Source organism: Glycine soja, chromosome 7, assembly GCF_004193775.1.
Source record: "Glycine soja cultivar W05 chromosome 7, ASM419377v2, whole genome shotgun sequence".
Taxonomy (NCBI): Eukaryota; Viridiplantae; Streptophyta; class Magnoliopsida; order Fabales; family Fabaceae; genus Glycine; species Glycine soja.
Window position 1 is genome coordinate 41,733,677 of NC_041008.1, and position 26,070 is coordinate 41,759,746.

At 37.9% G+C, this 26,070-nt stretch overlaps 1 protein-coding gene across 4 annotated transcripts in view; it reads left to right on the top strand.

The window, feature by feature from the left end:
* Positions 1-1,534: 1,534 nt before the first annotated feature.
* The window catches only part of LOC114419779 (SART-1 family protein DOT2-like), a 33,061-nt gene continuing 8,525 nt past the window's right edge, over positions 1,535-26,070 (top strand). For 2 of the 4 annotated variants that reach the window (XM_028385559.1, XM_028385560.1), the window contains exons 1-11: positions 3,436-3,458; positions 8,655-8,726; positions 15,360-16,130; positions 18,035-18,158; positions 18,251-18,302; positions 20,833-20,946; positions 21,037-21,133; positions 21,244-21,310; positions 21,403-21,462; positions 21,665-22,271; positions 22,635-23,011. In XM_028385559.1, the coding sequence (XP_028241360.1) occupies positions 3,451-3,458; positions 8,655-8,726; positions 15,360-16,130; positions 18,035-18,158; positions 18,251-18,302; positions 20,833-20,946; positions 21,037-21,133; positions 21,244-21,310; positions 21,403-21,462; positions 21,665-22,271; positions 22,635-23,011 (2,349 nt within the window). In that variant the 5' untranslated portion in view covers positions 3,436-3,450. Of the gene's footprint in view, positions 1,763-2,508; positions 2,652-2,793; positions 2,872-3,435; positions 3,459-8,654; positions 8,727-15,359; positions 16,131-18,034; positions 18,159-18,250; positions 18,303-20,832; positions 20,947-21,036; positions 21,134-21,243; positions 21,311-21,402; positions 21,463-21,664; positions 22,272-22,634; positions 23,012-26,070 lie in introns of those variants that run through there. The other 2 variants (XM_028385562.1, XM_028385561.1) reach the window with 2 other exon arrangements.

Genomic DNA, 26,070 nt, shown 5'->3' on the forward strand with positions numbered 1-26,070 from the left:
ATTGTGATATGAAAAGTTATTTACACATCAATGGTTTTATGTCAACTTCAATTAGAGTCTTGAAATTAATCTCTACTAGAAGTGCACCAGCTAAAAATGCTCTAACTAGCTACTTAGAAACAATATTTATTAAGAAAGTGATAGAAAAGTTCACATTTGGACCCAAAAAGAATAGATGGGAGTGAGATTGTGAAACAAAACAAAGGAAGAGTTATTCAAGAAGCTACCATCAAAATCAAGTAATTCCATGACATGCTAGGAGTGAACAATCAAGATCATGCATGTATCTATGTATGTATGTGCTTCAATTGAAAACTATGACAAAGTACCAATTAGATTGCTCCAAGCAATTCAAAAGCGAGTTTCTTTCCCTTATGAGATCATGCAACCTAGACGTCAAGTTTTGACTCATTACCAAAAAAATATCACATTCTTGTTGGAATCGCCCTATACATGCCTAAAAAACAGGAAAAAAAGTAAGTTTAAAACAATTTATAAATGTAATAAATCTTCTAATAATTATCAATTAGAAACAAGAGGTGGGCAGCAACTAGGTGATTATTACCATCCAACATATTTGCATGGAAGTAACAAAGAATCTTAATTTCAATCATTGCTTGAATAATCTTAGCGATTGAATGTGTGGTAGCATGTGTGAAGGGGACAAAAGAAACATTGGTTCAAGCATAACATTGTTTTCTTGAGAACATTCATAATAAGACACTAGCCCCTCACTTCTGAGGTTGATGCACACCTAATATTGGTTTTGGGTTTCAATGTTCAAATGGGGGGAAATGTAGTCTATCAGATGCTATTACAACTACTCTCAAACAGTAAGCAAAACCTTTATTAAACGGTACAAAAATGTCAATTGAGAAGAATAATAGCAACCAATAACACACTAAACAAGAAGAAGAAAAAGGAAAGAAAGACAAAGTAGAAATAAATCCAAACAAAAACGAAGAAGAAGCCAAAACTTGTAGATGAAGTTCTTCAATGGTTCAAAATATTAAAAGTGAAACTTGTGGAAGTGGAAGCATGAAGTGGATGGAGGAAGAGGGAGAGTAAAAGAAAGAGAAGGAAGAAGAAATACACAATCTATAAAACATTTGTAACCTAATTCTCTCCAAATTTACTTTTATATTTCAAATTATTCTTTTATTTTAATTTCTTTTTTTATTAAATATTAAATGATAAAATATCTATACTAATAATAAAGAAAATACTTTCATTTGGTGTATACATTTCATTAGACCATTTTATCCTTTGTGAGTTTTTAAATTTTATTACTTCTCTCCTAATTATTACTCATGTTGTTAGTTTTTTTTATTTTTCTTTTTCATTTTTAGTTAAAATAGATAAAATAAAAGACACAGTCTCTCTCCACTAATTATATTAAAGGTCGCAAGCAAGTTGCACAAGGGTGTGGTAATATTGGGTGGGCTATGTATTAATGTATTAATGCTCTTTTAATTATTAAAAAAATATTACTCTTTAAAATATGCCACATGCCTAGTATGGGGACTGTTACTTATGAGCGGTCTGTCTATAACTACTCATTTCTCAATTGCGGATTCACGAACTGCGAGTCTGCGACGCAATATCTCTCAACGACAACCAGTAGCGACGCTCACTCTCTCAATCTCACAGTGAGCGAACCCTAATTGCGGATTCACGAAGACCCTTTTTCTGATTTCGTAATGTTCGTGTGATGTATTCAAGCCTCCAACAGATATTGACCCTTTTTTATGAATTCACGATGGTAATGTTCGAAGACCCTTTTTCTGATTGTGTTTTTATATTGTTCGAAGACCCTTTTGAGTTATGATTTGCATTGCTCGCGTTTGGTTCGTTTGCGTCGAAGAATGTGATTATAAGGAGAACTTGAACTTCAGTTTCAATTGGTTTAGTGCCTAATGCTAAGTTCTCTGTGTTTATGTGTTCTAAATTGATTTGCATTGATCTCTGCGATTCTCCTTTCTAATTCTGCATAGCTGTGTTGTGTTGTGAACTTGTGATGTTGGTGATTTCAAAAATGGGGTTGTGCAAATTGGGTTTATGGGTATTGTGTTGTATGACTGTATGTCATTACTGTTACTTTGACTCATCTAAAGACAGGATATTGTATAGTCCCTGTCCCTTTGTATTAGCTGCTTGAAGCTTGAGCACATTAATTGTACGTAAAATTTTTCATGCGTTGAACATATTCATTTGAGGATTGAACACACTTTCATTGGCTTCAGGATTGTTTGCTGTCTCTGACTTAATTATTTACTTTTTTTGTTGAAGTATAATTAGTTTAATTTATCATTGGGTTTCTATATTCATTTGGCTAATGAGTATGTCTGAGTTAAGATGATTTGTTATTGGATTGACCCCTTTTTCTTATTTGAGTTCCTCCCCACTCCTAGTGTGTGAAATGTTCAATGTCTTTCTAGCCAAATTTCAAACCTCAGTGTAGTTTGAAATTGACATCAAACGTCTTTTTTCCTTGGCTCTTTATTTCAGGAACTCTAGACATAATTGGGTCTGTATCTGAACTATATTCAGGTTTAACCTCGAAAATTTCCTCTCTGCTTCCGATCAAAATAGACGAAACAAGGGTATTTAACCCTCCAAGTAGCAAACCCTCACCGTTGCTTGAATTTCAGGTATGCCATTCACTATTTCTTATCCATAAATATAATATTACTTTATTCTCATGTTGGTACTGAAATAAATAAATCCCATTTCACTATTAATTGATTCTTTATGTTTATATATGAATCTCAAAGTGTTGCTGTGATTATTCAGCAATAGTGCATGCTTTCTGCGGAAGTGTTGGCTTTGATTGGACTTAGGAACTCCAAGGCCTAGTTGCTGCATTTTCAGGCAAGACTTTAACATTTTTAATAAAATTATGCATGCCAGTTATGTTTGTTTCAAGACCTGAAGTCAATAGTAGAGGTTTCAAGTCCAGAAAGCTTGTAGATTGTCAATGCTACAATTGTACAGTGTATGTTGTAATATGGTAGTCTAGAAAATTTCTTTGTTTTCTTCAAGAATTGCCTTTCAAATCCCTGGTTGATTTTCTATTCAGATTGTTTATTTTCTTGTTTGGGTAAGTATGGTACAATGAAAGACAACTTATCTAATAGAGATTCTTGTTGCAATATGTTTATTTGTGTATGTTTAAATTTGGCTTGAAGAATGGTTCGACTTATCTATTCTCAATTCTATATATCACCTAAAAGAATTTTTGCAGCAATGTGAGTGAGGATAATGTTTAATATGGCTGCTAGGTATTTGTTGCTAGAATTGAGAGATACGGGTTTCCATTCCTCACAACAGAATTCACTTGTTTACATTTGTATATTCTGATTTCAAAAGTTGGTCCTCTGAAGTGCCTCAGAAGGTGTCTCCACTTGTCATGCGCCAACTCAAGCCTACTACTCTGGACATTATCAGTATATGTCAATGTATAACTGAGAAAACAATTTTGTATTTTGTCTATAAGGGCTATTAGCCTTTGCTAACAGCACCCATTCTGTACTGAATATCTATTGTAAGGGCTGTTAGCTTTTGCTAACAGCACCCATTTCGTGGTAGTTAGTAATTCAGGGAGTACAAGGGCTTCTCTAGAGTTAGTTAGCTTTTTGTTAGAGTTAGTTATAGTTAGTTCTGTTGTATAGAGGTTTATAAATACCTGGATTGTAACTATCTCTAACTTGGTTTTTAGAATCAATAAAAATCAACTTTGTTCTTCGGGTGTTGCTAGGTGCACCCAACATTATTGCTAGAACACCCAACACTTAAGATGAAATGACGAAAATACCCTTGATCTGTAAGCCTTTTATGGATCAACTTGATCCGTTTTCTTCTCTGTTCTCTCTCTATTTTCCCTTCAGTTTATCAAAATGGTATCTAGAGCCATTTTTTCATAATTCTGTGCTTCTTCAAGGTCCTGTTATGAGCTTTCATGACTTCCGCTCTGTCAAATCTCATTTCTCAATCGTTTCCTAACTCTGTTGGAGAGAAGCTTGATGATTCAAATTATCTCCATTGGCGACAACACATCGAACCAATGATCAAATCGCACAAGCTGCAGCGATTTGTCGTTAATTCCGTCGTTTCGCCTCGTTATCTCACTGAGGATGATCGTATTGCTGATCACGTCCATCCAGAGTATGAAACTTGAGAAGTTCAAGACCAAACGCTTCTTGTTTGGCTGCAATCTACGCTTTCGAAGTCTGTGTTGTCAAGAGTTCTAGGTTCCAACCATTCCTATCAGGTTTGGGACAAAATCCATGAATATTTCAGTCTCCACACTAAATCCTGTGTGTGTCAACTCTGCACTGCGTTGTGTGCAGTCACTCTTGATAGAAAATCAATTGATGAATATTTTTCGCAAGATCAAAGGATACGTAGATGAACTAGCTGGTGTAGGTGTTCCTGTTCGGCATGAGGAGTATGTTGATGCGCTCCTTGAAGGATTACGGTCTGATTATGCACCGATAATTTTTGTCATTGAGAGTAAGAAACGCACTCCATTAATTGCAGAAATCGAAGCTCTTCTCTATGGTCATGAAACTAGGCTCACACGATACAATTGAGATACTCAATTTGTCAGTTCTGCGTCGTTGAACTACCCAAGGTTATGCGCAGCCAAACACTTACAAAAACAGTGATTCTGGTGGCTCTCGAGGCTCGTATGGTTGTGGCAGTGGTTGCGACACCTTTTTTGATTGAAATTCTGGACTTGGTGGCGGTGGTTCCAGCAAAGGCCGTGGAGGTGGCCGGTTTGCCAATTTTCAGTGCCAAATCTGTCTTAAGTATGGGCACACTGCCAATGTCTGTCATTTCAGAACTGATATTGGTTTTCAGCCACATGAGTCTCTAACATTTTTTGATCCCACCACGCTGCAAACCTATCCCCTATTCCACTGGTTTCAACTAGATCCTCCAATACTTGGGTTAATCCCAATGCTAAGTCCACTGTTTCTGGTCCCAGTCAGCCCAGTGCCATGCTCTCAAACTTCTCCTCTCATGGTAATGGTGCATCTGGCTCTACTTGGATATCAGATTCTGGAGCCAGTTTTCATGTTACTGGTGATTCTCAAAATATTAAACAATTTACTCATTTTGATGGACCTGAGAAGATTTTCATAGGTAATGGTGAAGGTTTAAGTATCTCCAACACTGGTTCCTTAGTTTTTGTTTCTCCTAATGATACTATCATAACCTTTAAGCTTCATAAGTTGTTACATGTTCCTTCAATTTCGAAAAATTTGTTAAGTGAGTCAATTTGCTAAAGACAACTCTGTTTTCTTTGAGTTTCACCCTCATTTGTGTCTTGTGAAATCTCAGGAGACCAATAAAATTCTCCTACAAGGAGTGGTTGGTGCTGATGGCCTCTATTCTTTTCACAACCTCAAGCTTCAAGGCAATCCTTCTATGCTGATGTCCACTTCTGCATCTGTTCCAAATGTTGAGTTTCCTACTTCAGCTACTACTATCAATAATACTTCTAATATTGTTTCAAATTCTGATGTTACCTCTTCTAGTAGTGTTAATCTTTGGCATGCTAGGTTAGGACATCCTAATGATCATGTAATAAAAATTGTTCTCAAATAGTGTAATATTTCTCAATTGAATAAAAACATCAGAGTTTTGTTCCTCTTGTTGTATGGTAAAGCTCATAGGTTACCCTCTCACAGCTCAACTTCTGTTTATTCACCTTTAGAACTCATTTTCATTGACCTGTGGGGACCCTCTCATGTTACCTCTTATGCTGGCTATACATATTATGTTTCCTTCATTGATGCTTTCTCTAGGTATACATAGATATTACCTATAAAGTCCAAGGCTGAAACCATTTTTGTTTTCAAAACTTTAAGTCCATGATTGAGTTACAACTTAACACCAAAATCAAGAGTATTCAGTCGGATTGAGGAGGTGAATACAAACCTTTCTCCAGACGTCTAGCCTCCTTTGGTATTTCTCATAGACTTATTTGATCCCATACTCATCACCAAAATGGTGTGGTTGAGAGAAAACATAGACACATAGTTGATTTGGGTTTAACCTTGCTGCATCATGCTTCTTTACCCTTGCAATTTTGGGATTATGCCTTTACTACAACTGTTTATCTTATTAACAGGCTTCCCACTGCTTGTCTCAAGTTTTCTTTTCCTTTTGTTACTTTGTTTAATAAAAAGCCTGATTATCATTTTCTTCGAACTTTTGGGTGTGCTTGTTTTCCTTTACTAAGGCCATATCATACACACAAGCTCAATTTTCGATCTCAAGAGTGTTTGTTTCTGGGTTATTCCTTGTCTCACAAGGGTTACAAGTGCTTGTCATCCTCTGGTTGAATTTACATATCTAAGGATGTTTTATTTAATGAGTTGAGATTTCCCTATACTGATCTTTTTCCTTCTTCCTCTAATTCCACAAAAAATCTTGATTCTTATTTTAGCCTAAGTCCTAACCTTTCTCCACCTTTGTTGTCCCTATTCCTCAGACATCTCAAGCATCACTTGTTAATTCAAGCTTTGTTCCTCTTATTCCTCTAGGGTTTTCACCCTTACCTGCTCATTCCTCCATCACTACTGTTTCTGTACCTTGTCCCTCCACCTCTTCTGCATCCATCCCCATTCAGCCACAACATTCTGAGTCTACTAACCTTACTTCATCTGCTTCACAGTCTGTGTCTATACCCAACTCTATCCTAGTCAATACCCACCCTATGCAAACAAGGTCTAAATCTGGTATTCACAATCCTAGACTTTGCCCTTCACCTTTTCTCACTCATTCTGAGACTAAAACTGTGAAACGAGCTCTAGCAAACAAAGATTGGCTCACTGTTATGCAACAGGAGTATGATGCCTTGCTGAAAAATCATACTTGGGACTTGGTATCTTTACCTCCTAATAGACAGGCCATTGGCTGTAAATGGGTTTACAGGGTGAAGGAAAATTCTGATGGATCAATTAATAGGTTCAAAGCAAAATTGGTAGCTAAGGGATTTCATCAAGTTCATGGTTTTGATTTCCATGAAACTTTCTCTCTTGTGATCAAGTCTGTCACTATTCGAATTATTCTTACTCTTGCTCTATCCTATGGATGGAAACTGTTCCAATTTGAAGTGAATAATGCCTTTTTAAATGATACTCTTGAAGAAACTATTTTTATGATACAATCTCCTGGTTTTGAAGTTGCAGACAAATCACTAGTCTGTCGGCTAAATAAAGCCATCTATGGGTTAAAACAAACTCCAAGGCAATGGTTTGACAGACTCAAGTCTACTTTGTTACAGTTTGGGTTTGTTGGCAGCAAAAATGATTCTTCCTTATTTATCTATCGGCATCAAGTGGATGTTGTTTATCTGTTGGTATATGTGGATGATATAATTCTCACAGGTAGCTCAGCCACTTTGATTCAGCAGCTCACAAACAGATTGAATACTGCTTTTTCTCTCAAATAGCTTGGTCATCTGGATTATTTCTTGGGTCTGAAAATCAAATATTTGTCCAACAGTGCTATCTTAATCATGATTTGCTTCACAAAACTCACATGGCTGAAGCTCGTTCAATCTCTTCTCCCATGGTTTCTACTACAAGTTGTCTAAACATGGTGTTGATATTTTTCATGATCCTTCTCTCTATAGGTCTGTAGTTGGTGCATTATAATATGCTACTCTCACTAGATCTGAAATTAGTTTTGCTGTCAATAAGGTTTGTCAATTTATGGCTGCTCCTTTGGTTTCTCACTGGACAGTGGTGAAAAGGATTCTAAGATATCTTAAAGGTATGTTGTTTCATGGTCTGCTCCTGCAGTCTGCTTCTACTAAAAATCCCTTGGCCACCTCAAGAACTGTCATTTTTCTTGGTCCAAACTTAGTCTCTTGGTGGTCTCACAAACAAAAGGTTACTGCTAGGTCTAGTATTGAAGCTGAATATCGTAGCATTGCTCAAACTTCCACTGAATTCACTTGGATTTATACTTTGCTGATAGAGTTACAAGTTTCTTTCACTACTCCAATAATATTTTGTGATAATCAGAGTGCTGTTTCTATTGCTCACAATCCAGTTTTTCACAGTTTAACAAAACACATGGAGATTGATGTGTTTTTTGTGAGGGAAAAGATTTTGGCCAAGTAGCTCTCAATTGTTCATATTCTAGCTCTGGATCAGTGGGCTGATATTCTAATTAAACCCCTGTCTGCATCAAGATTTGAGGCTTTGAGAGACAAACTCAATGTGAAGAATATTTCCAGTGAAAACTCTCCCCCTTGAGTTTAAGGGGGGGTATCAGTATATGTCAATATATAACTGTAAAAACAGTTTTGTATTTTGTCTATAAGGGCTGTTAGCCTTTGCTAACAGCTCCCATTCTGTACTGAATATCTACTTTAAGGACTGTTAGCTTTTGCTAACAGCACCCATTTCGTGGTAGTTAGTAATTCAGGGAGTACAAGGGCTTCTCTAGAGTTAGTTAGCTAGCTGTTAGAGTTAGTTAGCATAGTTAGTTCTGTTGTATAGAGGTTTATAAATACCTAGATTGTAACTATCTCTAACTTGATTTTTCAGATCAATAAAAATCAGCTTTGTTTTTCTCTCTATTTTCCTCTCAGTTTATCAAAAGACATTGACTTTGCATCTTCTTCAAGTTAGGCTACTAAATCATCAAAGGAAAGAAGCCCTAAAGTTACTGACCACAGATCACCTAGAAGCCCAGTTGTTGAGGTTACAATTCTCTTACAAATACTATATTTACTGTAGATATTTAACTGGAAATGTTGGAACTGTAGTATATGTTGGATAATCTTCACAAATAGCAGTAGCATAAGAAAAGCAGAGCAATCAGGATACAAATGTCTTCTTCTATAATTTTGAGTTTAAAAAAATTATATGCATTTCAAGCAATGTGTCAACAATCCTAATTTTTGAGTTTTTCTCTTTGCTATTCCTCTCCAATATTTTTAGGGCATTCTCAAAACTTTATTTTTCCACATTTTCAATTTCAATTCACCGTATTTTTTTTTTGATTATTCAAATTCGCAAATTCAGTTCTTCAATCATCCGAGGTTGTGTTCTCTTTTAGGGTTTTGTGTCTGCCCTTAAGGTTTTTTTTATCAGTAAAAATAATAGTATATATTAATATGATAAAACAGGACCAGTGGTACTGATATATATACATGTCAATACTCTCCCAAGCAGAAGTATGGTTCCCTAATACACTACCTAGCAGGCATTAAGGGACCATAAATCTGACTACGGAGATTTCGTAAATTCACCCAACACCTAATCCTAATTTCCCCTGATTACAAATCCCTCCCTGATATTATTGGACCAATGGTGAAAAGGTATATCGAAACCTTTTCTAGGTTTCTCAACCAAGTCCAGCAGAAAAAAATAGCATCCTCCATCAACTTGTTAACAATTAACATTTAGGCTGTCATTTGAGAAGATCATCCTATTCCTGTGGTGCCATGCACACCAAGTTAGGGAAATCCACCAGGTGAGCCAATGCTGAATTCTAATACCAGAAAAGCTGCTACAAAATGATTGCTGAAGAAAGTGCCGTCTTTGGTTACTCGGCAAAGGCCTGACCATGTTAATCCAAGACAATGATTCCCACCAAATCGGTTGAATTTTAGGACAGCGGAAAAATAAATGAGTTGCCTCCTCTTCCTTATCCCTGCAGAATGGGCACATTTTGTCATTTATGCCAACATTTCTCCTGCACAAGTTGGACTCAATGTGCAATCTGTCTCTTATCAGTCTCCATGCAAAAAAGGCAGCTTTGCTTGGGATTTTTAACTTCCATGTCTTTAAATACCCCATCCAGATTCTCATCTCTTGAGCCATTGTCCAGCAGGTTGTATGCACTACAGACAGTATGTATCCCACTTGGATCATTCAGCCACACCCACTTGTCTTGTTGGTGGGCATTTATGGTGACTCCTTGGATTTCTTCCAAAAAATTTGCACCCATACCTATCTCAGTTTCGAATAGTAATCTTTTCCACTGTAGAGACCATTCCTATGCTCCCTCTACACTGCTCCCCATTTGTTGAATGTATGTGTTGTGCTGGTTTGAATTTTGGTAGAGCCTAGGATATTTTATCATTAACGGAATTCCATCATCTTTCCACCCATCTTCCCAGAATCTGACTTTTGAACCACATCCTACATTCCATCTTATACCGGATTTAAACCAGTTATCCTCCCCCGACCCATGGCACATATCACGAAGGTCCTTCCACCACACAGATTCAGTGGAATTCCTCCTTTCTACATCCAGACTCCTCCATCCCCCGTACTTTGAGTCCAACACTCTAGCCCACAATTCTTTTTGATAATTAAACAAGTTCCATCTCCATTTTCCTAGAAGAGCATAGTTAAATTTGTTCAAATCCCTAATTCCCAAATCTCTTTTCTCCTTTGATAGGAATACTGATTCCCAGCTTATCCAAGTGATTTTCTTTTGCTCTACTCCTCCACCCCAGAGGAAACACCACTGCAACTTCACCAGCTTGTTGACTACCTTCTTTGCGATCCTGAAAAATGAAAGAAAATAAATAGGAATTGAATTCAGGGCAGACTTTATGAAAGTCACCCTTCCCCCAAATGAAAGATGCTTTTGCTCTCACTTCGCCAATTTTCTCTCACTTTTTGATAATGGGATCCCACGTCATACAACTTCTTGGATTTTCCCCTACATAAAGCACTTGATGGGGGCATATATTGGTTGTTTTTGTGATTGAAGGTGTATACCCAAGTATGAGAAAGGTACAGGTAGCAAGCTGCAGTTTAGATATGATGCGGCGTTTCTCATCCATTGCAATGACATCCCCATTACCCCAAAATGACTTTTTGCAAAGTTTATTTTTATCCCTAAAACCGGCTCAAAACTGCTTAGCATCACTTTAATGGCTCTTACGTTTTCCATAATGCTTTCCCGAAGAAAATCATATCGTCTGCGTATTGAAGGATGTTGATCTTCACCAAATTTCTTTCAACCATGAATCCCTTAAACTGGGTGTTATGCAACGCTTCTCTCATCAGACCCGATAGGCCCTCTGCCACAATATTAAACAAAAGTGGGGCTAATGGGTCCCCTTGTCTAAGTCCCTTTTGGGGGATGAGTTCAGCTGATGGGATCCCATTGATCAATATCGAGATAAAGGCTGAGTTAAGGCAGCCTACAATCCAAGGAACCCCCTTAGAACAGAATCCCATTCTCCTGAGCATATACACCAAAAAGTCCCAATTCACTGAATCATAGGCCTTCTCATAGTTGACTTTGAACACCAAACAACTCTTGTTACCTTTTTTTGCTTCCTCTACCACTTCATTTGCAATAAGCACACTATGAAGCATGTGCCTGCCTTCAATAAATGCTGATTGTCGCTCATCAATAACACTCGGTAGTACCTTCTTCAATCTCCTTGCTAACAACTTGGCCTCAATCTTGTAGATACTGCCTATTAGTGAAATAGGCTATATTGGTTGGGGTTTTGGGGATCCTGCACTTTGGGGATCAATGCAATGAATGAGGCATTGCTTCCCTTCGGAAATCGTCCATTTACATAAAATTCATCCAAGAAGTGGAACAAATTAGGTTTAATTACATCCCAGAACTCCTTAATAAATTTGAAGTTTAAACAATCCGGTCCAGGGCACTTGTCGTTCCCACATTCCCACACTGTGTCCCTTATTTCTTTCTCATGAAACCTCTCTACCAAATATTCGTTTTGCTGCTGGTCAATTGTCTGAAATCTGACCTCATCCAGCCTTGGTCTGACTCACTCCATCTCCTGAAATCTCTTCATATAGAACTGAGGACCTTTTCTTTTACCCTGTTAGGATCTTCTACCCTAAAGTGGGGGCTGCAGTCCCCTTCTTTGCCATTTGGTCCTTGACTTCTGTCGAAGCAAGGATTCATGAGAGTTGGCTGCCACCCATAATTCTTCCTGCAGTTGCTGCTTTCGTCTAATTTCTTGAGCACTCAATTGTCTTTCGTCTCCTTTTTCCAGCAAGTTCAGCTCCCTCTCAGTCCTTGTCATCTTCCTCTGAATGTCACCAAATTTCTCTTTGTTCCAGATTTTCAATCTTTGTTTGATGCCCTTTATTTTTTCTTGTAGCACATAACCACCCCAGCCCCTATGGAATTTGTTGACCACCATTTGCTGACCATTTTTGTAAACGACTTATCATGGAACCAGCAGTCCATTACTCGACAAGGTTTTGGTCCCCAATCCACAGATGAGGATGACAACAAGATAGGGCAATGGTCTGAGAAGTTCCTTTCCAAGATGAACTGAGTGCTGCCTTGCCATTTATCAAACCAATCTGCAGAGACTTGAATTCTGTCAAGCCTACTCTTAGCTGTCCCATTTGGTCTATACCAAGTATATTTTCTCCCCGTACAAGGCACATCATCAACTTCTAAATCAGCAATCCAATCATTAAACTCCTTGATATTCCTCTCATCTTGTTGTCTTTGATGGTGCCCACTCTTTCAAATGCTGTTCTTCAGCTGTTAAAGTCACCTAGAATACACCATAAGCCTCCCAAATTGGCATTTCTCAGAGTTCTGATTTGATCCCACAGATTTCTCTTCATAGCCACATCACTTGGTGAGTATATATTCACAATACAGACCCTAACACCATTTGCAATCCATGTCCCTTCTAGGTAGATAAAGCTACAACCCCTGCACTTCTTTTCTATTCTGAAAGCTTGTTCTCTCCATATACATACGAGTCCTCCTGCTTTATTAATTGCTGGTTGCACTTCCCAGCTAATTTCAGAATCTCCCCACAATGTTTGGCACAAAACCTTATCTACTTGTTCCTTTTTAGTTTCTTGTAGGCACAACATTTCGATTCCTTCTTTTCTTATTAATTTTCTTATTGCTGCCCACTTGACCCCCTTCCCCAATCTTCTAATATTATATGATAATATCTGTTGAATATCTTTTGGGTTTCTGAATTAGATTTGTATGCATCATTACTAAATATTTTTTCCTTGTTTTAGAAGTCAGTAGACATAGGCTAGACTAGGCTGTCACATAGACTAGGCTAGGCTATCCTTTCCCCCTTTCTCTCTCTTATGCTTTGTACTCTATAAATTGTAAGCTGAAACATGAATACCATATGCCCTGTGAGTGAAATTTCCTCACACATTTAAATTCAAGTATATCTTCATGATCCCCTTCCCTAATTCCCAACCTTTTTGCCTCCTCCTTGTCTCTTCCATTTCTATCAGCTTTGAAATCACTGAACCTTCCTGGAAGTGGCATATTACACCCATACTCTTGGCTGAGTCCCAACACATTATTGCTTGTCTGGTATGCTCCAATGTTGTTGAGCTTTTATTTTTTGTTGAAACCCCCGAGTCCAACCTTTCACTACTCTGCTCTTCCCAGTCAATTAGTTCTTTCAATCCACTGCCCTTTCATATAATTGGTGAAGTCTCAAATTGGCCTGACTCATCAATGGGCTGGCTTATTTCCACGCTATTTATTCCGTCCTCCTTTCCATGTTCAGGCCTAGCAGCATTTGAGTTGTCCTTTTGCTTTCTACACCATGTATGTCTGGAATATACCTTCCAGGTAAGGGAAGGCCCATTTGTTTTAGGCCCAATATCATTATTTTGCTTTATGTGAGACTCCACATTGGTGTCATTAGCAAAGCCCATTGCTGACATGTCACTCTCCTCTACATGTGGTGCAACACGTGATCCCCTCCCCTTTAATTCAAAATTTGTTGACGTGGATGGGCCCACTTCAAGTCCCTTTCTTCCACTCTTGATATTGTTGTTCCTTTCCTCTTACCTTATTCCAGTTGCGTTTCCCATTTCCACCATACCCGTACCTGCCACCATCTCCTGGCTACCACCTATTCTGTCTTTCGATAACCTGTAGTCTACTGTGACGATGTTTGGCTTTGAGACATAGCTGTCCTGGCTGCGTTTTTTTGACCGTTAGTAGTTGAGTGAGTGGCTGTTGGCAGGATCTGTAGGTTATTGTCCTTCGGTCCACACATATTTCTTGGTCCATCGATCTTCTGCCGCTCACTATCCCTTCCTGTCTGGTTTCCACCATCGTCGTTAGGTTGTCAGTTTTCTAGATGGATCTCCGCCTCCAACGAGGCATATTCAAACCATGTCGGTGATGCCATGTCACTCTCGATAGATCTTACCTTGTTGGAGGACCCAAGTGAACACCTTGTTAGGCATTTGTGCCTACATGGGTTGTAGCATGTCTCCTTGACCAAGTGAATCGTGAAGACTTCCCTATTAATCGATACCGCCACCTTGTGCTGAATGGATGGTTTTGGTGGAGTTTTTATGAGCACCCTTGCCCTATCAAGCCTCAATAATTCCTCCACATCGTCATCCACCTCCACCACTTCCCCTACCGCCACCGCAATCTTCGAAATATTATCGACATCCCATGCGTGCAATGGGATTCCCCAGCACATGATCCATGCCAACCTATATCCAGTACGCCATCCCAGGCTCCACTTCTCCAATGAATGGAACAAGGACCATCCATTTTCAACGTCCTCGCTACACTATCCTTCTACTCTGGAATCATTAAGGCCCAACAATAGGACCATATTATCCCCAAGGTACTTTGGTTTAAATTCCTGTCCTCCCTCCCACATGATCTCATCTTCTATTCTGCCTAACATCGATAGTTTTTCAGTCTCCCTACCCACACGTCGTTGAGCCACTTCGCCTTTTCCATGGGGATGTTCAGCTGCGATGATGATTGGGATGTTGTTGCTATATGATGCGCATAGCCTTGCACGCCCCTCCTCCCCACCCTTCTGTTACCTAATGCCACTACACTCGCGTACGTCATTGGTTTTGTTCGCTGTTGTGGGTATTGGTTCCACGACCCTGCTTCCCTTGCCTTGTATGCCATCTCCTTCCTCCTATGATCCTTGTCATCGCCTCCAGTACTGGCTTTGTTCGTCCCAACATTATGCTGCACCTCTAAGTTAGGTTTCCCATCATTACGTTGCACCTCTAAATTAGGTGTCTACCCTTAAGGTGTTTGATAAATGTTTTCATTGCTTTGATTTGTATTCAAATCTCAGCTTCAGAATTTTCGAATTTAGGTTTGTAATAAAGGAGTTGTTTCTTTAGTTCAATTTATTTATTTTTTCACTGTGAGGATGATATAGGTTTCTGGTTTTATTGTTAATTAGTAGCTAATTAGTTATTTGATCAGGGTGCGATGGTTTTGGTATGTTAGTTAGTGTTTATTTGATTAGGGTTAATTAGTTATTTGATCATGGTATGGTGTTTGTTTGTTAATTAGTTTATTTCTGATTTAGTTTAATGGTTTTGGTTTGTTAGTGTTCTGATGGATGTGGAGTGGTCTGATTCACGGTACGATGGTAGAAATGATAAGGAGGATTCCCCGGTGAGGGAGCAATATGACGATGATGGGGCGGAGAAATCTAGCAAGCATAGAGGCAAGAACAGGAAGAAGGAACACCGTCGGGAACAGCCAAAGGATGCTTCGAAAGAAGGAAGGGAATGGAAGAAGGAAGACAGGGATGAGCGTGAAAAGGACCATGGTAAAGATAAGGCAAGGGAGAAGGATTATGATAGGGAGAAATATAGGGAGAAGGAGCGTGAGAGGGATAGGGATAAGAAGGACCGGAGTAAGGATAAAGAGCGTGAGAAGGAGAGAGAGGTGGAGAAAGACAGTGATAGAGTGCGAGAGAAAGAGAGGGGTAAAGAGAAGAGCAGGGATAGGGATAGGGAAAGGGAAAGGGAGAAAGAAAGGGATAAAGCAAAGGAAAGAGAGAGGGAGAAGTATAGAGATAGAGAGAAGGAGAGAGAAAGCTATAGAGACGGGGACAAGGATAAGGGGAAAGATAAAATTAGAGAGAAGGAGAGGGAGACGGATCGAGATAAAGAAAGGACAAGAGATAGAGTGAACAGAAAGACTCATGAGGAAGATTATGAACTGGATAATGTTGATGATAAAGTAGACTACCATGACAAGAGAGATGAGGAGATTGGCAAGCAGGCAAAGGATTCAAAGCTTGACAATGATAATCAAGATGGCCAAACATCAGCACATCTGTCATCAACAGAACTTGAAGAACGCATCTTGAAGTAAGTAATTTATCCTTACTTATACTTTTGTAATATTATTAACTACTGGACTCTCCAATGTCAATTTGAAGCCGTTCATTTATTACTTATGCTTCAGTCTTCGTAGGTTGTTGGGGACCTGCTTATAATGTTGAGGGCTCTTTCTTAAAATTCGGTCAAAACTACTTCATTATTTCTTATAAGATAAGATGAATGATTGGATGATCCCAATCTTTTTAACCTTGATTCTAATTGTGAATGATTTTATATATCTTTTATTTTTTAAATCTAGAGGGAGTAGTATGTGACTACTAGGTATCAGTATCACATAATTTCTGAATGCTTGAAAGTTGAGAATCTTTTGTGGAATTATTTCTTTGTTGTTAGTATTACTGTTATGATTCGGGCTAGTCACATTGTAATATATGTTACTTCACATATTGTATGCATTGGCCAAACATTATATTGATATGTTGCTTGCTTATTAGCCATCTAACCTTTATATTGACCAGGATACAGAATCTCTGTGCTCTTGATTGTAGTATTAACCTTTGATTCATTACAGCATCATTTTTTTTTGTTAGATATATATATATATATATATATATTTTTTTTTTTTTTTTTAATTTTGTAGTAACTGAATTGTATGTACTTTTTCTGTTAGCATCTTGTAAATTTAAGATATGATGTAGGATGTTGAAAGGCTGAGTTAATGGGGGTTAAAGATTTCCTTGGGTGGATTATTGGTAGAAAGTAATTGAAGGTTCACTGAGTGTATTTGTGGTGAGGAGATTTCGGACACCATGGGATGGTTCTAAGGTTCAAGTTAAACATTAATTGGGTGCTGTAAACATTTCCTGCAAGAATGGGTTAGAAGAATATAGGATAGAAGATAATAAGAATAAAAAGAAACCCCAATTTCACCCTATAGGACACCTTAGATAGGCATCACACCTAGGCAATTGTACCACAAAACCAAGAAGCAATCGTTGCCACGATTAATAATTCTCATAATCATTTTCTATATCAAGGATTGAAACTGTTTAAATTGGCCTGCCCTTACTGATCCTACCAGGAATATTTTCTAATCCTATAAGGATGCGTATTCTACAACTAATCAGAAGGAAAATATGACATGAAAGACCCATTAACACCTATAGAATAAGGACCTATGCCTAATACAACCCAAGACCAGGAAATATGGGAATTTCGAAAATTAAAAATAATTAAGAGTAGCAATGCCAATAAATGTGAATCAGCCAGATCTATGAAATATGACAATCAGCCTCATAAGTAACCATATGTAAACCAGTATGTTTGGAAGTTTTATAGCAGAGGGGGAAGGAAAGTGGAGGGCATGGAGAGAGAATTACTTCCCATTGTTTGGATGTTTATCAGTTTATGCAAGGAAAGCATCTGGTTCTATTATTTAGGTAGCGTTTGGATATTTTTAAAAATGAAGTGCCATTATGTTATATTTTATTTTTGGACCTTTTTTTTTTCTTCTTCCATAAGATTCTCTCTCTAGCTTCTGAGAAAAACAATGTTTTCACTTTTCAGTTTTTATTTTAGAAAACATCTGATTATTTTAAATAAATTTAAACATTATATTTGTAAAGCACAAACAAATGGATCTTAAATAAAAATACACCCTTCCCCTTAGGTGGAAGGAGGAGGAACACATCTTTCTCCCTTTGCCTCCTTACAAATCTTCTAGACAAGGATTTTAGTTACATTCCCCCCTCCCCCTCCCATCCAAACATAGCATAATGCTCTTTAATTTTAGGCATTTTTTATGCTAGCATTTCTGCTATCAACTTATTGACTTATTTTGATGATCGTGTTCTTAATATTATATTTCTAGGTTTAAAACTTAAAAGTATGAGACTTAATGTTGTGACAATATTCTTTTTATTTTGGATAAGGATGAAAGAATCAAGGACAAAGAAACAGCCTGAAGCTGATTCTGAAATCTCAACATGGGTTAATAAAAGCCGCAAGATAGAAAAGAAAAGAGCATTTCAGCTCTCAAAGATTTTTGAGGAGCAGGTTTTTTCCACCTTTACTCGAACCTACAATATGTTTTGTAAGATATCTCCCAATTTAAATATGTAATTAATACATGATCAAAATTTTCACAGGACAACATTGCAGTAGAGGGAAGTGACAATGAGGATACAGCCCAACACACTGGTAAACTTCTTTGTTTCTTTTTTCTCCCTTCCACCTATTGGCCAAAGAAATTTACTTTTGAATACCCAATTTATTTTTAGAGGTTTTCGGGATAACTCTTAGGAACAGTTGGAAACTTTTGGGGTTACTAAATGTTATTAACCTTACTCCTGTGTCATGCATAATAATATGAAAGATTATACAATAGATGTATATGCGCATTAAGTAAAACATTATAGGTTCATTATATTATCCTAGGAGAATTAATTTAAACCTCATGACATATTTTAATTAAAGATGGTTTTCTTGTGAAAATAAAATGAGAAGAATAAATAAATAAGTTTTACTACTTCTCACTAAGAACAATTACTTTTATCGTCATTATGCTAATTATATTCCCAATCAAATTAAGCCATTTAATCAATAGGTAGCTCCTTGTAATTTCATTAGAATTTTAATTAGGTCCCTATTGTTTAAAAACTTTTATTGAAGTCCTTGTAGTTTAAAGTTTTATAATTAACTCCGTAAAAGCTAACACTATTAAACTTCCATTAACTATTGTTTACAATTTACATTGTATTTTTAATGTGGCAACCTCTTGCCTTTTTCCTCCATCCCATCTTTGCCTTGTCCCTCTTGTTTTTTCACATGAGCTTATTATCCAAAGTCATTTGTTTCCAAATACCTAAATACCTTGGGAAAGGGAATGCTTCCTTCAAATCTGGGACTAATGAAGTACCCAAAATTGCTGGGAATGGCAAAGAGCAAATGCTTTCAGAAATGTGAATTCTTCCCTTCATTTCATTGTAATTTCTTTTTTCTTTCAAAATCAACATCTTGATCTTTATATGCCACATTTCTAACCAGGGAAGAACTACAGGGTAAAAAAATAAGGAAAGTCTTTACTAGTTTTGCATAAAAGTTATTGTTGGAGTTGGACTGATTGATTGATCAACAGTTCAACAATATTATAAATCCTCTTTCTTATCTTTTGATTGTTCTTTGCTCTTTTTCCCTCTCTCGCTCTCTCTTGTGAGGCATCTCTTTTTGTTTTTTTGTTTTTTGTTAAACTTTGGGAAACAGCATTATTGCATAAATAAAGCTATTTTTGTGTATAGTGAGACTTGTCAGCATGTTTGGTGGAACTCATTCAATTGACTGGATGATCTGTTGGCATATCCAAGCTGTTAAAGTTAAGAACTACATTGTTGAAGGGTTTGAGATACACATTACGTTAGAGAAGTGTTGAGTTACTTTACTCAGCCACACATTGTATATATTTTTATATGACACCGAAAGAGTACAATAAGAAAGAAGAAAAGACAGGTTCAGACTAGGGAACCTGCTCCTACTTAGGCTTTTCAGAATACACTTAAAAACAGCCTTTTCTAAACCTGTCAAGACTACTCTTACAAAGATACAACTAGCTTATATTCTAATGCTCCCCCTCAAGCTGGAGCATATAAATTAAATGCTCCAAGCTTGGAACATATGAGCCAAAGAATCAGAAAGTAAAAAAACAACTCCAAGCTAGAGAACTCCAGTGTGGGTTGAAGATTCTTCTTCTAAATTAGATGCTTTGGTGAAGCTTGATTGCTTGATTGAAACCCATGATTGAAACTCATGCTGAGCCATGGTGAACTTCCTCTGATACTTCCTCAGACCGAAACAAGGAGGGATCCTCAAATTCAGATAACAACACAATGGGACTGGCCTTCAAGAAGACTAGTACTGATTAGGAGACACAACCAACAGACTGCCCCTCAAGCTAAAAGCCTACTATGCTTTTAGCTTGTTACAATAAAAAAATATGGGTTTGTGTGTGAGCGTGGCTTGTCGTTTGACGATGCCGTGACGACCAACGTATAGATTGGCAAACGGCGAGTCTGATGGTGTAGTCACCGGTCTGTAAGGTCACTGGAAGACGGCAGCAGACAGCAGTGGTCGCCAGAAAATGCACTGGAAAAACTAAAAACGTCGTCGGAAAAGGAGAAGTGGCGCCACAAGCAGGGAGAAATGTGAAAGAAGTTTCCAGAAAAGGAGATAGGGTTATCAGAAGAAGGGTAGCGAGCAAAAGGGGCTCACTGGGAGCAATGGTCCCACGGTGAGGGACAGGTTTTCGTTATTCCCTCAACCTAGCTCTAATACCATGTAAAATGAGATAAAACTTAGGGATATTTGTGTGTAAACCGTATGTCTAAAAGACCCTACGGAGCTTGTTTATATGGACAGGTAGTATTAATTACACATAATTAGAGGATATTCAGTTTCCTCTAAATCAGATATCATATCCTATCAAATCATTATACATTAAATTCCTGATTCTCAACAAATACAAGTATAAATACATCCATTATATTTTATATAGTGTGGACATCCTGCTATACACCTGATTGACATTGCTATCCAATGCCACCTGAAAAACTGATGTTAAAAACCTAAACTTTATCCAGCTGTTTAGGGCATTTAAGTTATTTCTTGGGGGTTATGAATCTTTGATTGTATGATAATCTGGTTGGTAAAATATACTTGTATATTGAATATCTGACAGATAACTTGGCGGGGGTGAAAGTTCTTCATGGCCTCGATAAAGTTATGGAAGGCGGAACAGTAGTTCTAACTATTAAAGATCAGCCCATACTTGCTGATGGTGATGTTAATGAAGGTACAACTGCTTGCTGAACTTGTTATATTATTCAAGTTTGAAGTCTGTGAGTGACACATCTTTGTAACAGCTTTTGTTCTCACATGGCAGATGTTGACATGCTTGAGAACATTGAAATTGGAGAACAGAAACGACGAGATGAGGCTTATAAAGCTGCAAAAAAGAAAACTGGCGTATATGATGATAAGTAAGATGCATTACTGTTTTCAATGTGTTATAGAAATAATGGAAAACATTAACTAACATGAACTAATGGAATAGAAAGAAATCATATGAAGCCTGTGCTCTCAATTTCAGGTTCACTGATGACCCCTCCACTGAGAAGAAAATGCTTCAACAGTATGATGATCCAGCTGCAGAAGAGGTTTGCTGATTTTTCTTGTTACATTTTGAAAAACAGATGATGAGTAAGGTAGGTTTTGTGAATGCTTGCACTCATTAGATTCATTTTTTCAGGGTTTAACTTTGGATGAAAAGGGACGATTCTCAGGTGAAGCTGAGAAGAAACTTGAAGAGGTTAGTTATGCTTTTCTTTTACTTTATGAGATAATGTTCCTAGAAAGTAATGAGTTTCCAATTTTTCATGTTTGAGTTTTCTGTGATCAGAATATTGTGTCATATTGTTTGTGACTGCCATTAAGTTGGTCACATGAATGGCATATGTCTGTGTTTTGCTTTTTTTTTTCTCCTGAGGTATCTTTTTTCTACCTATTATCAGCTGCGAAGAAGGTTAACAGGTGTTTCCACGAATACCTTTGAAGATCTAACTTCATCTGGAAAGGTATCATCAGATTACTATACTCATGAAGAAATGCTAAAGTTTAAGAAGCCCAAGAAGAAAAAATCTTTGCGGAAGAAAGATAAGCTGGACATCAATGCCCTTGAAGCTGAAGCTGTCTCTTCAGGATTGGGTGTTGGTGACCTTGGTTCTCGGAAAGATGTAAGGAGGCAAGCCATCAAAGATGAGCAAGAAAGATTGGAGGCTGAGACGAGAAGTAATGCTTACCAGTCTGCTTATGCTAAAGCAGACGAAGCCTCCAAATTGCTGCGTCTGGAACAAACTCTCAATGTTAAAGAGGAAGATGAAACTCCAGTTTTTGTAGATGATGATGAGGATCTTTGTAAGTCCTTAGAGAAAGCGAGAAGATTAGCCCTTAAAAAGGAGGGAGAAGGGGCATCTGGTCCTCAAGCTATTGCGTTGCTTGCCACCTCAAATCATAATAATGAGACTGATGATCAAAACCCTACAGCTGGAGAGTCACGAGAAAACAAGGTGGTCTTCACAGAGATGGAAGAATTTGTCTGGGGTCTCCACATTGATGAAGGTAATTTTTATATATGTGGTTGTCTAAATAATGAATTTCATACTAGAGTATTATAAGTATGACTGTCCGTATTAAATGTAAAAGTGGATCAGTTTTCTTTTTATTTCCATTTGGATTGTTGGGATTCCGTTGTTTCTTTTGGCAATCTTCTATTTAATCTTTACTTCCATTGTGCTCTTGTTATTGGCATCTATGTCAATGATGCAATAATAATTTGAATGTTTGTGATTTAATCATTCTTTTTATGTTGAATATAGTAGGTGTTCTGACAAAGAAATGCTTTGTTAGCTTGTTGTTAGTCCATAAAGTATATAATGGTGAAGCTGGTAGATATAACTTAGGTATGTTGCTCTTACATTTTAGAAGCACGTAAACCAGAAAGTGAAGATGTTTTCATGCATGATGATGAAGAGACTAATGTTCCTGATGAAGAAAACAGTAACGAGGCTGGTGGATGGACTGAAGTTCAAGAAACTAATGAAGATGAACAACACAATACAGAAGACAAAGAGGAAATAGTTCCTGATGAAACTATCCATGAAGTTGCAGTAGGGAAAGGATTGTCAGGTGCTTTGAAACTGCTTAAAGAGCGAGGAACACTTAAAGAAAGCATCGAATGGGGTGGCAGAAGCATGGACAAGAAGAAAAGTAAATTGGTTGGCATTGTAGATGATGAAGAGAAGGAAGCACAGAAGACAAGGGAGATTCGCATAGAAAGGACAGATGAATTTGGGAGAATTGTAAGTTTTCCACATTCTTCACCTCGTATTTTTGTTTTTTTATGGCACTAAGATCATATTATGTTGTTTTTTTTAATCACTGCATTGACATTTTTGCCTTGAACAATAATTTTTAGAGACACTTTATGATCACTTAATAATCTTATACACATTGAATTTCATTAATTCAACTGCTTGTTTGAGAGTTCACTATAATTAAGTCAAGTATACACAATTTCAATTTATAAATTATTTGATAATTCATTAAGCCACTATAATTTAATGATAATACACGTTTCAAATTATAAGTGTTAGTTATAAGACTACATGTGAATGTTCAATTTATCCAAAATTTGACATGCATGATCATCAAGATAATATCACATAATTCATCAGTTGGGTTTTTCAAATTTGTATTCTAGAATTAGTTAAGTGGAGCAAGTTTGCCAAACTTTCTCCCGTGTAAGTAGATTCTTCCCCATAAAACTATGGTTCGCCAATTTTATTTACCTGTCATCATTTCCCCTAATCTCCTATTTAATTTTTTACTTTTGTATTGTTTTTCATTTTTTTTGTTTGGATTGATTTAGTTGTATTAGAATGATAGAAGAGAGAGGAAAATTGAGATTGAGAAACTGTTATTATTCAACCCAACTAACAACAGATTACAAAGGTGATTATATAGTAGGATAACAACCCACTATCATAACTGTCAACTAACTAGAGTTAGTTGATACAGCTGTCCCAAAGCTGTCAGCACTAACAGACTAAACAACTAACTATAACTAACTAACTACTAACTAGAGAAGTTAGAATAACAGCCAAACAAAAAAATACACATCGTGTAATGAATACTCTTATTGTAATTGTTAGGCTCTGAATGCGCTGATGGTAATTTTGTATATTATGTGAATTACTGAGACTGAGTTTAACCTTTTAGGTCCACTGATAACAAATCAATCTTTTGATTCTGAGTAAGAAATTCAAATTGTTAAGGGTGTATAAATATGTTGTGTGTGTGTGTGTGTGTGTTCAGGACTGCGAGTTTACTCATGATCCTGCAATTTTTTGGGGTCCAACGAGCTTAATCTCATGGAGGGTCGCTTGCAAAGCGGATCACAGCCGATCGTGAATTTTTTCTTCAACTCGCAGGATTGTCGATCCTGAATGAGTTTCAATGAGATGCGCTTTCCGGTTCGAGTTTGGCCTGGCCCAGTTTGAAAACATGTAAAGCCCTCTGTTAGGCTTCCCAAAATGAAAACCAAAATCGTGCTCACTTCCTTTTCCGTCTCCTTCTGACGTTGGCACATCTTGCCATGCTCTTCTTTCTGTTTGAAAAAATCTGTTTCTCTATTCTCTGTTCTTGGTTGATTTTTTGCTTCTTGTTGCTTGCAGCTTCTTTTCTTGCTTGCCTACTGCAGCTGTGCATTGTGTGCTCTATTAGATGTTCACCATTCAGTGTTTTGTTGGCTGAGAGGAGTGCTTCGGGTGGTTGTGTGTTCTTGCTTGCCTGAGGGGTGTCAGGTGTTAGTTGTTTGGGTGTTCTCTGTTCTGTGTTTGGGTGCAGAGTAATGTGTGCTCAATTAGAAGACATGACCATAGGTAGTTTTGAGGAATGATCATCCAGAAGTTTAACCAGAGAGAGATGAGAGAGAAACAGAGAGTCTGGGTGGGTGAGAGAAATAGAGAGTGGGTGAGCGTAGGATCCCGACGGAACCCCAACGGAAATGGGTATGGGCAGCAGTGAGAAATGAGGAAAACAAATTGGTGGGATGCATCTGATGTTCACTCGTTCTATTTCACAAGATTTCCTGAAGATATGAATGAAACTGATTTGTGGTACGAGTTTAAAAGATAGGGGGACGTTCGAGAGGTATTCATCGCAAGAAACCGTAATAAGAGGGGCAAGAGATATGGATTTGTTAGATTTAAGGGGGTGAAGGATGTTACATGGTTGGAGAGAAAGCTGGATAACATGGTAGTAGGAGGATTAAAGATGCATGTCAATGTACCAAAGCATGAAAGAGAGAGGACGGCACATGGAGAAGCTAGTAGAGGAGGACGACAGGAAAAGGGGAAACAACTCTAACAGATGAAAGAGGCAGTCTCGTATGCGAAGGTCCTGATGACGGACAGCAAGAACCTGACACGAGGGAGAAATCCCACAAACCCGAGTTCAACTGGATCTGTATCTCATCCGTCGGTGCAGCTGAACATATCTGTGGAAGAAAAGACATGGCTAAATAATACATGGGTGGGAAGACTGAAGAACCTCGCACTGTTTGATAGGATGGAAGATGATCTCATGTGGCATGGGTGAGATGGCATTACGCCAAAATATATCGGAGATGACATGGTATTGCTAATGAGCCTTACAAAGACCAGAGCTGCACAAATGGCGAAGGAAGCAAATGAACAAGGCTCGTCCTTATTCTACTCATTGGAAAAGTGGACTCCTCAACTGAGAACTGGATACCGTCTGGTCTGGCTTTTATGCTGGGGTATACCATTGCATGCCTGGGACTTGGAGCACATTAAACAGATATGCGACGGCGGTAGGAGAAGTGGTGGAGGTGGACGACGACATGGACGAACTCCACAGGCTGGATAAGGGGCGGATAACTGTTAAGACACCACGACAACCATTAATACAACACAAGGTCTCAGCATGGATTAATGGGGTAGAATACACCGTGCATATGGTTGAAGAAAAATGTTACAACCAGGATAAATGCAAATGTTGGGGGAGAAGATTCATAGGGTCTTCGGAGGAAATAAGCTCCGATGACAGCGACAGCGAAATAGGGACGCAAACGATGAACGAAGATGTAATGTCAGAAACAAAACTGTCGGAGGAGGATTCTCTGTCGAGTGCCGCGGGCGGTGGGCAGGGTCAAGGAGTCACGGTGGCACAACGGACTGATGGACAATACGAGTCCAACAAACCACAGATCAATAACCAGAGGTTACTGACACGAGCACATGAGTGGGTCATACTAGACACTTGCAGTGATCAAAGAGAAGCTGACCGAAGCAACCTTAGGCCTGATAAAAGTGAAAAAATACAGGCACAAGAGACT